The sequence below is a fragment of the Alternaria arbusti genome (genome assembly GCF_024043155.1).
Source record: "Alternaria arbusti strain BMP 1465 chromosome Unknown scaffold_7, whole genome shotgun sequence".
NCBI classification, from domain to species: domain Eukaryota; kingdom Fungi; phylum Ascomycota; class Dothideomycetes; order Pleosporales; family Pleosporaceae; genus Alternaria; species Alternaria arbusti.
This window is the reverse complement of record NW_026249947.1, coordinates 1,442,921-1,453,696: the sequence shown is the minus strand read 5'-3', so window position 1 is coordinate 1,453,696 and position 10,776 is coordinate 1,442,921. Positions and strand designations below refer to the sequence as shown.

The window sequence follows — 10,776 nt, the reverse complement described above, 5'->3', positions numbered from 1 at the left end:
AGCCTCGACCGCAAATCCAGAACATTTTCGCCGAAAGATGGAGAAAGCTCGTATCCCCTAAATTCACCTTGCTCTAGGGACTCTACCAGTAGTTTGAGCTCTCCCAGTATTGAACCGCATTCTTCTGAAACTCTTCCAAAGTGTAGGTCGCTGGAAAACACGCTGGTGTCGAGCGTATTCGCATAGTCTTCAGTGTATTTCGCAAATACACTCAAAGCCTCTAGACTACCGAGAAGTTTATGGGAGTTGTTTGCTTTGTTGCAACGACTGCTCAAATGTTCAGCGACCTGCCGTATTTCGGTGATCTGGTTGATGGTAATGTCTCTGCCTGCCGTAATGTCGCCTTGGAAGACGGCGCCACCCCCACTATCCACGGTTCGGTCCGGCGGGTCCATTCGTGCGCAAGGAGCTTGGCTGAGGTCTTGCAACCATCCGGAAAATTATTTAGAGGCTGGCGGCGACATGCGATCCATGAACCGGTCTTGATAACGTTTGGGATGGAGGTGTTCTTCTGGGTGTCCTCACAAGGTGGGGTCAGGCTGACTGCGTATCGCACACCTTGCAGCAGGCTTGGTCAGCTCACCTGCAGCTGCGGCTGAGACAAGGCAGATGGCAGCCCGATGTCTGCCTGCTTGACACACTCGTCAGAGGCTGTCGCGCATAGCTTCAGAAGCTGTGGAGATACTAGAAATGGGCATGTTCCGCCGTTTGAAGACGAGCGGGAGGAAAAAGAATGGGTCAGAAAACGACAAGCATACTGAGCAGCCAGCCGAAGAGTTGCTCTCCACGGCAGGCGCATACGGACTCAAAACGGTAGCGGAAAGCGCGACTGACACCGTAGAGTAGGCACCCAGCCTCACCACCAGAACACATCTAACCCCTACCTTAGTGTTGTATTCGTCCACGGCCTCACTGGTAACCGCGAAACCACGTGGACGTACAAGAAGACGATTTTCTGGCCAAAAGACCTCCTGGCGAATGACCTCGAAAACGTGCGCATCTTCACCTTTGGGTACGACGCAGATGTGGTCAAACTCCTTAACATCGCGGGCGGAAACACTGTACGCGATCACGGGAAGTCTCTCGCTCAAGACCTCTCCTTGCGAAGAGCAGAAACGAACACAGTACACACCTACCTTCCCAACACCATTCCACCAAATAACCATCGTAGACCTCCCGCCCAGTAATCTTCGTAGCCCACAGCCTCGGCGGCCTCGTCGTCGAGCAAGCCCTCCTAATCTCGCGCGGCACCTCCCAACTGCACGTAAAATCACTCCTCACCTCCACCTTCGGCATCGCCTTCATGGGAACCCCCCACCTCGGCTCACGAAAAGCAGACTGGGCCGCTCCACTAATCCGCCTATCCTCGCTCCTCCGAAAGACCAACAGAGAGATCGTCGCAGTCCTAGAACCTGGATCAGAAATGCTATCAACCCTGCAACAAGAGTTTCACACCATGCTCGAGGATAGAAGAAGGAATGAGGGGAAATGGATCGAAATATTTTGTTTCTACGAAGAACTGAGTTATAGCGGGATTGGGGATATTGTGCCGCGTCAATCGGCGATTTTGCCGGAGTATCCGAATGCTAGTATCCATCAAAACCACTCTGATATGACAAAGTTTAGTGGGGAGGCGGATCCGGGGTATGTGAGAGTACGGGGACAGCTGTGGTTGTGGGTCGATGCAATCAACAAAAGAGAGCTTAGTGCCACTGCGACAATTCCAGTCCAAACTGATTCCGACGAACGGACACTTGTCTCGCGTTCGGACAGATCAGAGCACGCATCTAATGTACCCGATGGCAAAGAAGTATCTGAGTTGGAAGGCTCGGGAGAGAGGCAAGCAGCGCGGACGGGGGATGGGGTACAGGAAATTGGGGGTAGTCGGACTGGCGCTGTTTTATCCGGAGGCGGCCCAATCTTCATGGGCAATATCAGTGCTGGGCGTGATCTTAGTTACACTCAACGCTCTTCCTAAGAGACAAACCTTGCCTCATCAGTATATAGCAGTCGGGTTTATTGAACGTAAGACCTCCTCTCCGTCTCTCGCAACACCAGCGAGACCAGCAATACCAAGCCCCATCTTTGAACAAGGAAGATCAAGAACTCAAGTTAAAGTCTACGAGCTACCTGACCACCAGTATAATCTGTCAAAACCACATGCCTCGAGACCAACGCATCACCTAAATGTTACCTCAAAAGCACTGGCAGCCCCCTACTTCATCGTGGGTACAAGTCCGACGTAGTGATCATTGTCACAGTGTATGGCACCGAGAAGGAATCTAGTCCATAAGCAATAAACTCTTGTATGCGGCCAACAAAAAATCTGATGTAGACCCGAAAACAAAGTTTATGATGGACAGCGAAGATGAATCGATTTACGTCTAATCGAACCAATCTACTTCTTCTTCTCCTCTTCTTCGTCTTCATCATCATCATCATCCTCTTCCTCGTCACTATCCTCTTCATCCTCGTCGTCGTCCTCATCGTCATCATCTTCCGCATCCGATACCTCCTCTCCAAGAGCCTTAAGCCGTTCCTACAATCATTAGCCCCATCTCTCATCGACTCTTTACCAAAGTGTAAACGACATACCTTGTCTCTCGTCCTCTTCTCCTCAAGATCAGCCAGCACCATAATGAGGTCCTCAAGCTCCGTCGCCTTCTCCTTCTCTGCTTCTTCCGCTTTACGCAGTTTCTCTTTGAGGTCTTTAAGTTCCTTTTCACTTGCGCCTCCAGCCTTACCCTTCTGGGAGTTCGACTTTGCGGCAGCCGCTGCAGCTTCAGCTTTACGCAATTTCTCCTCCGCCTCTTTGACCTTCCAAGTTGAATCTTGAGCCTTGGTTTTGAGATCCTGGTTTTCGGCTTTGAGTTTATCGATGGTGGATTGGAGAGCTTCCTTTTCAGACTTGGATTGCTTGAGCTGGGTTTCGAGTGTGGATTTGGACTGCTCTGTCTCTTCTCTGAGTTGTTTGAGTTGAGTCTCTTTCTCTTCTTCGAGTTCTCTGAGCTGCGTCTCTTTCTCCTCTGTAAGGATCTGAAGCTGTGCTTCGCTGTTCTGTACATGCAATTGTGCGTTGCGGAGGGTTTCGGTGATGGTGGCGACTTCGGTGCGGGTTTGTATGAGTGTGTGTTCGAGGTTGCGGATGTTCTCGATGGCTTCTTGGCGGGCCTTCTCTGAGGCGCCCAATCGACGCTCTAATTCGGTGCGTGTTCTATGTGCGTCGTGGAGCTGCTCGTCGTACTCTTGCCTGACCTTTGCGATGGCGAGGTTGGCGTCCTTGCTCGCTTGTTGCACCTTGTTGTTAAGCGCCACGATTTGAAGATTGTACTTGTTCTCCATCTCCAGCATAGCTTGTCGGTGGTCACGGTCCTTCTTTGCAACTTCCTTGTCGAGGTCGTCGTGCAGTTTATCATTGATGCGCTTCAGGGTGCTGCGTTGCTCCTCGGCTGATTGCTGGGTCTTGCGATGCTCGGCCTGCTCCTGGTCTATCTTTTGCTCCAAAGTCATGAGCTGTGCTTTGAGCTCTTGGATGGTTTGCTCCTTCTCGTTGCTCTCTCCACGAAGCGCATCGACTACATCTCGATCAACACCATCGTGTGACTGATGCTGTTCAATATTTGGGTTGCGATCGATGGCCCGAGAAAGTCGACTAAAGTTATCCTTCAAGAAGTCTACAAAGGCTTCGTCGAAAAAGATGTCCGGCAATCCACCACCTCCGCCGGCAGTCCGGGGCAAGACCTCAAAGTCTCGTACGAGCGGATGACGTCGTAATCCGGTGATGGCGTCCAGGTATTTGTCACGACCGAGCTTCGTCATGAGAACTGGTTGTAGTTCGCGTCGTGGCACGGGTGAGTCCCTTGTTGAGAATTCGTATACGACTCCTAGCAGTGCAGCACAAAGACCGCGAATCATGACTCGGTCTTCTCCAGGGGTCAGGACGGCTTGTACCAGACTTTGCAGACTGCTGGCTTCTCCTAAGAAATCATCTACTGCAGCGGCATCCTCAAATAGCCAGCCTAGCAATAGCATTAGATAGGCTACCGATATGCGCTCATCTTCCCCGAGTTGCAGGCTTGCGATGAGATTCGCAGTAAGCGTTTGTATGCACGTGACGACCTCTTCACCGCTCTCTGCATCTCCTTCCTTGACCCCCATAAGAGTGTCTTTCGCTTGATAGTCATCAAAGATGAGGTGGTAGATTAGATTTGAGGCAAACCAGATTCTGTATGGGTCGCCAGTTGGGGGAACCTGGGGTCCGGCCATTAAGATGGTAAGAGCATTGGCTGTTTCGTCGCCGCCTTCGTGACCACCGATGGCTCGGTTGAGGAAGTGTTCTTGTATCTGTCTGTGATTGTAGAAGTAGGCCTTGATGCACTCGCATCCTGCATTGCGCAGGTCGAACAGGTCGTTCGGCGCCGGAAAAAGGACCAGGTTCAGAAGCGCTTCAATAACGTATACGGAAGGTACGCCGTTGGGAGAAGTGACGCCATTCGTAGGAGGCTCAACAATGGGCCTGACCTGCTCTTGAGCGAATCCTTCTTGGAGCCGAGCGTTGCCTCTAATCAGATCCGCGCACGTGTTGAGAGCCTCGATCTTGATAGGCATGGCGGTTGCAGGGTCGAAGGCGATGTTCAGCAGTTGGCGGACAAGGCCATGTTGCTGGAAGACGTTCTGGTTCTGCAGTGTGCCCGGACTGCCCTTGACGAGGAACATGCGCATTATGGCGAGCAGCCCCCAGATGTTCTTGTCGCTCTGCGGACTGACCCATCCATCCTCTTCTTCAGCACTTGCGCGTGCCTTCTTCGGCTTGTTGCCGCCGGGTAGCAGCGCGGCAAACCTCGCGACATGGCCCATCTCTCGTATGTTCGTCTGGTTTGACACGTTGAAGCGTATGAGGATAGCCAGCAGACTCAGGCAATCTTGAACCACAACCCCGCCCTGGGTGAGGCCGCCATCGGCATGTATCATGTTGAAGACCTTGGTAAAGGCATCCTCGAAAACGAAGAGCTTCTGAAGTTCGGCAGAGGTTCGGGACAGGTCGGTAAGGACGACGAGGGCTTCGTTACGGATGGCATCGCGGGGGTCGTCCAAGGTGGCTACCAGGCGCTCAATGCCGCCGGGGGCTGTGAGGACGCATTCCTGGGTTCGTTGGGGGCGGGCGAGGGAGATGGCGCGTATCAGTTGGAGCGAGTAGAGGCGGGAGTAGAAGTCGGGCTTGTCTAGGAGATCAAGCAAGAGAGTGATGTTGTCTTGCCGCTATCATAAGCTCAGCACTAGTAGATATGTAGCAGGACAGGACCTACTTGTGAGAACTGGTCGGCCAGCAGCAGCTCCAACTCTTCCGAGGCCTCGTGACTGGTCTCGTCGGGGTGGAAGAGCATGAGCAGCGTCTCGAGCACCACCTTGAGCGTGTCGACGTCGTCGCCATCTTTAGTCAGCGAGGCAATGAGCCCTTTGAGCGCGCCCGAAGCAACCGAGGCGGGATATTGTTTGGCGAAGCTCCGGAGGCCGAGAATGGCAGCGCGACGGTCTTCAAGGAGGCTTGCGCTCGTCAGCCTCCCACTAAGAGTGCTGATGGTGTCGGTTGCCGTCTGCTTCGGAGGCGCATTGGCCTCGAGAACGCGCATCATCTTGGGAGATTGACAGGGCTATGGCCTCATGGTAGAATATACGACGAGTGTTCAGTCATACGTATAACTATCCATAGAAACGTAGTCGTCCCGTTGTATCGAGGCCTCGTGCTGTGGAGCTCCACGTATAATTTGGCGCACGGGCTCGCGGGTCCTCCACATCCCTGCAGCGTCGGCGAGTCGGCAAAACCGCGACCTTCAGGGTCCCGGCCGCGATGCTAAGGAAAGAGCGCGTCTTCCATCGCCGCTCCCTCTCCCTCTCTCTCCCCATCACCACCTCCCATCAACCATCGTGCGCAAATTCGGTGATCGCGCGCCCACGGAGATTGCGGCACTAGCACTCATATCGCCGCACTGGATATCGCATCCGGCACTTGAAGAGGAGGAAAGGGCTTTCATCGCCATCAGGCAGTCTTTTTCTTTCCACCGCGCATCGTCGCAGCACTACCACAATATCCAGACTACTAGTACACGCGCTTTCGCACTCGTCGCAATCGCACTCGCACTACTACCCTCCAGCTACAGTCTCACTATAGGCGCCCTCCACCACCCTTCACCCTCACACCGCGCGCCACCGAGCGCCTACCGCCATCATGGGTGTCCCAGCCATGTTCCGCTGGCTCAGCCAGAAATACCCCAAGATCGTCTCAACTGTGCAGGAGGAGTTGCCCAAGAAGGTCGGCGACAATGTCATTCCCGTAGACCGCACCGGCCCCAATCCCAACGGCGAAGAGTTCGACAACCTCTACCTCGACATGAACGGCATCGTGCATCCTTGCTCGCATCCCGAGGATAAGCCCGCGCCCAAGACCGAGGCCGACATGATGATGGCCATCTTTGAATACACTGATCGCTGTGTCGGCATGGTCCGTCCCCGTAAGCTTCTCTACATGGCAGTCGATGGCGTTGCGCCTCGTGCCAAGATGAATCAGCAGCGTTCGCGTCGTTTCCGTGCCGCCAAAGAGGCAAAGGAAAAGGACGACGAGCGCGCTGAGTTCCAGAAAATGCTCAACTCGCAAAAAGCTAGTCGTGGCGAGGACATCTCCAGTCTCGAAGAGGTCATCGAAAAGACCTGGGACTCCAATGCAATTACCCCCGGTACACCCTTTATGCATCTCCTTGCCGAGAGTCTTCAATACTGGTGTGCCTACAAGTTCACAACCGACCCCTCGTGGAAGGACATGAAAGTCATCATTTCCGATGCGTCTGTGCCTGGTGAGGGTGAACACAAGATCATGAACTTTATCCGCTCGCAGCGTTCTATGCCTACTCATGACCCCAACACCTCGCACGTTATCTACGGCTTGGACGCCGATTTGATCATGTTGAGTCTTGCTACCCATGAGCCTTATTTCCGTGTTCTCAGAGAAGATGTCTTCTACGACTCGGGTAAGGACAAGGTCTGCACGCGCTGTGGCCGCAAAGGACATATCCGCAACAACTGTGAATTCCCCGACGACGGCAAGAAGCTTACCGAAGAAGAAGCTGCCGAAGAGTGGGCCACTTCAGAGCACCAACTCAAGCCCTTCATCTGGCTGCATACCAACATTCTGCGCGAATACCTGGCAGTCGAGATGGAGACGCCAAAGCGCAAGTTCAAGTACGATCTAGAACGCTCTCTCGATGACTGGGTCTTTATGTGTTTCTTTGTCGGTAACGATTTCTTGCCACATTTGCCTAGTCTTGAGATCCGAGATCAGGGTATCGACTTGCTCATCAGCATTTGGCGAGATCTCGCTGCTGAAATGGATGACTACGTGACCAAAGATGGTTTCCCAGACATGCGTCGTGTGCAGCAGATTCTCTCCGCCCTAGCGACTCGAGAGGCTGGCATCTTCAAGAAGCGAAAGGAAGTCTCTGATCGCCAGGCAGCAAACAGGGCTAGGCGCGAGGCACAGCAGAACGGCAACAAGCGCCAGCGAACTGAAGCAAGCGGCCCACCTGGCTTCAAGCGTGCGAAGGAGAGTACCGACACATATACCAGCGCGGGTATTGTATTCTTCGACCCCAAGGATGCACAGTCCAAGGAAGTGCGCGATGTGCACAAGGACATCATGCACACCCGTGATGCCCAATCCAACAAGAGCGCCGCTGCTCGACTCAAGGAGCTCATGAAGGCTAAGGCCGATGGCACCGCTGCGCCTGAGCCTGAACCGACCCCAGCTTCTGAGCCTGCGTCGGAAACCGCTGCTGAAACCGAAATCGTCCACCTTGGAAAGCGCAAGGCAGATGAGGTTGAGGACGCCGACAACGGCACGCCCGGTCGGAATACACCCGTAATCCCCGACCCACCCGCCCAGGCTGCCGAGCCGAAGAAGAACGACGACGGCACTGTAGAAGACACCATCATGCTTTGGGAGGAAGGCTACGAGGAGCGTTACTACGAGCAGAAATTTGGCGTTGACCCCAACGACATCGCTTTCCGTAACAAGGTTGCGCGTCAGTACGCCGAGGGTCTCTGCTGGGTGTTGGCCTACTATATGCAAGGTTGCCCATCGTGGACATGGTATTTCCCTCACCACTACGCTCCCTTCGCTGCAGACTTTGTCGGTCTCGAAGATATGGATCCCCGCAAGCTCTTCGAGAAGGGCACACCGTTCCACCCGTACGAGCAACTTATGGGTGTCTTGCCCGCCGCATCAAACCACGCCATCCCCGAGCCCTTCCGTGTACTCATGGAAGATCCTCAGAGTTCAATCGTCGACTTCTACCCTCCAGACTTCCCTATCGATCTGAACGGAAAGAAGTTCGCCTGGCAAGGTGTCGCCATCTTACCCTTCATCGACTCGAAGCGACTACTAGATGCCATGGCAACCAAGTACCCTGAGCTCTCTGACGACGAGAGAAAGCGCAACGAGTTCGGCAAAGAGACACTCATGTTCTCCCAAGAGAGCGGTCTTTTCGACGATGTTGAGAAGGCTCTGTACCGCAAGGGAGAGCAGAAGTACAAGATCGATCCCGCCAAGAGTCGCGCGCTGCATGGAGAAATTGAGCCGCACGATCTTTTCGTTATGGACAGTCAACTCGTGCCGCCTTTTGATGCAGATGGTATCACGGAGTTTGAGATTACTCAAGATCGGTCAATGAGGTATGTTCCAGATTCTTTCAACTTTACATCGACACAGCACTAACAGTCATACAGAGTATACTACGAAATGCCAAGCGTGAGCAACACCCGAGCCCACAAGTCCGCTCTCCTCGAAGGCGTCATCATGCCCAAGCCAGCTCTCAGCCCCGGTGAAGCCGAATCAGTCCGTCGCTCCAACGAACGCGGTGGCTTCCGCGGCGGCCGTGGTCGCGGCGGTGGAGGTTACCGCGGTAACTACAACAATGATCGAGGCGGCGGCTACAACAACGACCGTCGCGGCAACGATAATTATAACAACGGCGGTGGACGAGGCGGCTACCAAAACGGTCGTGGAGGCGGTGGCTGGGACAACAACCGCGGCGGATACGGAAGCAACCAAGGTGGCTACGGCGGTCCTCCACCTCCGCAGAACTTTGCTCCTCCCTTCCCCGGCGGCAACTTCGCGCCTCCTTTCCCAGGCAACTTCCCTCCCCCACCTCCCGGATGGGTGCCTCCCCCCGGTGTAGGAGGCTGGCAAGGTGGTGCGCCCCCGTACGGGGCACCTCCCATCCCTCCACCAGTCACGCAGCGTCCAGCTTGGATGAACGGTGGAGGTCAGCAACATGGTGCCCCGCCGCCACACCACGCACCCAATAACAGCTCATTGAGGGATGAGCGGTTTTACCGCCCTGCAGACGAGATCCTAGGTCGCAGTGGAGGTGGTGGTGGATACCAAGGAAACAACGCCTATAATGATCGCCCGCCGAGGGACGATAGGGGTGGTCGCGGAGGAAGAGGCGGACGTGGTGGACATCGTGGCGGTGGTGGTGGCGGAGGGGGATACCAGGGGAATAGGCAGAGCTATAACTCTAATGACTATCGCTAGAGGGAGGCTTAGGTTGGATGTGGTATGGATCGGTATGGAAAGGATGGGATGATTAGGATATGAGCTTTGTACAATAGTATATGGGTTTTGATTGATGCCTATCGAAAACTCGTTTTATGTTTTTTTGCAGATGGAGAACGAAAGAGTGTGTGAATGTTGTGGGTGTGTGTATGTCTTCACGTGATCTTCTTCCGCTGCCCAGAATTTACATGTCGCACAGAGCATCATCTTTCGTCGATACTGCATCGAAACACGGAGGATTGATTTGACATTCTCAAGGCTTAGCGCGTGACTAGTACCTGGGGAGTATAAATACCCCTCGTATCTTCAGTCTTTCTCACTCAAACCACCTTTCTTCTCTTTTTACAAAAAACTATGCGCGATCACGTTCGATGGTGCGTTCTCTGCTCTCGGTGTATCAAAATACCCGCAGAAGCTAATCATGATCTCCTGCCTCTCGCCAACGCCGGCATCATGCACATTCATCTCGCGTTTAATCACATCATTTGGTGATTATGATTTCGTGTTTTGTACCATATCGTCGTGCTCTCTAAGTCTTCTTCCCATGACGACGTAAGAGTAAGATTTTTGAAATGCACATATGTTTAGGTTGTGGATATTTTGGAGACATACGTTGCCTATAACTACGTTTTATTGGATATCTCAGATTCAGGAAGAGAACAGAAACATGGACATTGGTCACATCGATTTTGGTAGGTGAAGTGCAGGAAGGCGACTCGCACATGTATACAGTGTTACTGGGTTTTTTCGGTGACTTTGGTGCTCCGCACATGGCAACGGTGTTGGTTAATTTTCTGTTTCTGGTTCCCAGACATCCCCCGTTTCCATTCATGTTTTGGGAAACGCGTCGGTGTCGAACATGCGATGATCGTCTTTGGTTTTCGTAACTGAAGTTAAGGAAGGAGTACCGGAAGACTCGCACACATAGGTTGAAGGAAAGAGCAGTTTTGGTCTTCCGCACACATGAATACTATGGTAAAGGTTTTTTCGATTCCAGACATATGGAAGTCGTCGAAAAGTTCCAAGGAAAGATGGTGGAATTGATCATAGTCAGGTCGTAGGCGGACTTTTGGTGATTGAAGTGGAGGGAGAAGACGCGGAAGACTCGCACACATCCAAGTTTGCGAATGACGATTCTGGTCTTTCGCACATCGCCATGGTGTAGTAAA

At 53.3% G+C, this 10,776-nt stretch overlaps 3 protein-coding genes across 3 annotated transcripts; 2 read left to right on the top strand and 1 right to left on the bottom strand.

The window, feature by feature from the left end:
• Positions 1 to 690: 690 nt before the first annotated feature.
• J4E86_006284 (uncharacterized protein) lies at positions 691 to 1,187 on the top strand (the record flags this gene model as incomplete). Its single annotated transcript, XM_051446814.1, has 2 exons — positions 691 to 842; positions 890 to 1,187. The coding sequence occupies 2 exons, from the start codon at positions 691 to 693 to the stop codon at positions 1,185 to 1,187; spliced, it is 450 nt and encodes a 149-aa protein (XP_051302389.1).
• Positions 1,188 to 2,398: 1,211 nt separating this feature from the next.
• J4E86_006283 (uncharacterized protein) lies at positions 2,399 to 5,633 on the bottom strand (the record flags this gene model as incomplete). The annotated part of the gene is made up of 3 exons (XM_051446813.1): positions 2,399 to 2,539; positions 2,596 to 5,259; positions 5,307 to 5,633. The coding sequence occupies 3 exons, from the start codon at positions 5,631 to 5,633 to the stop codon at positions 2,399 to 2,401; spliced, it is 3,132 nt and encodes a 1,043-aa protein (XP_051302388.1).
• A 593-nt stretch (positions 5,634 to 6,226) lies between these two features.
• On the top strand, positions 6,227 to 9,586 carry J4E86_006282 (uncharacterized protein; the record flags this gene model as incomplete). The annotated part of the gene is made up of 2 exons (XM_051446812.1): positions 6,227 to 8,721; positions 8,776 to 9,586. The coding sequence occupies 2 exons, from the start codon at positions 6,227 to 6,229 to the stop codon at positions 9,584 to 9,586; spliced, it is 3,306 nt and encodes a 1,101-aa protein (XP_051302387.1).
• Between the last annotated feature and the right edge of the window lie 1,190 nt (positions 9,587 to 10,776).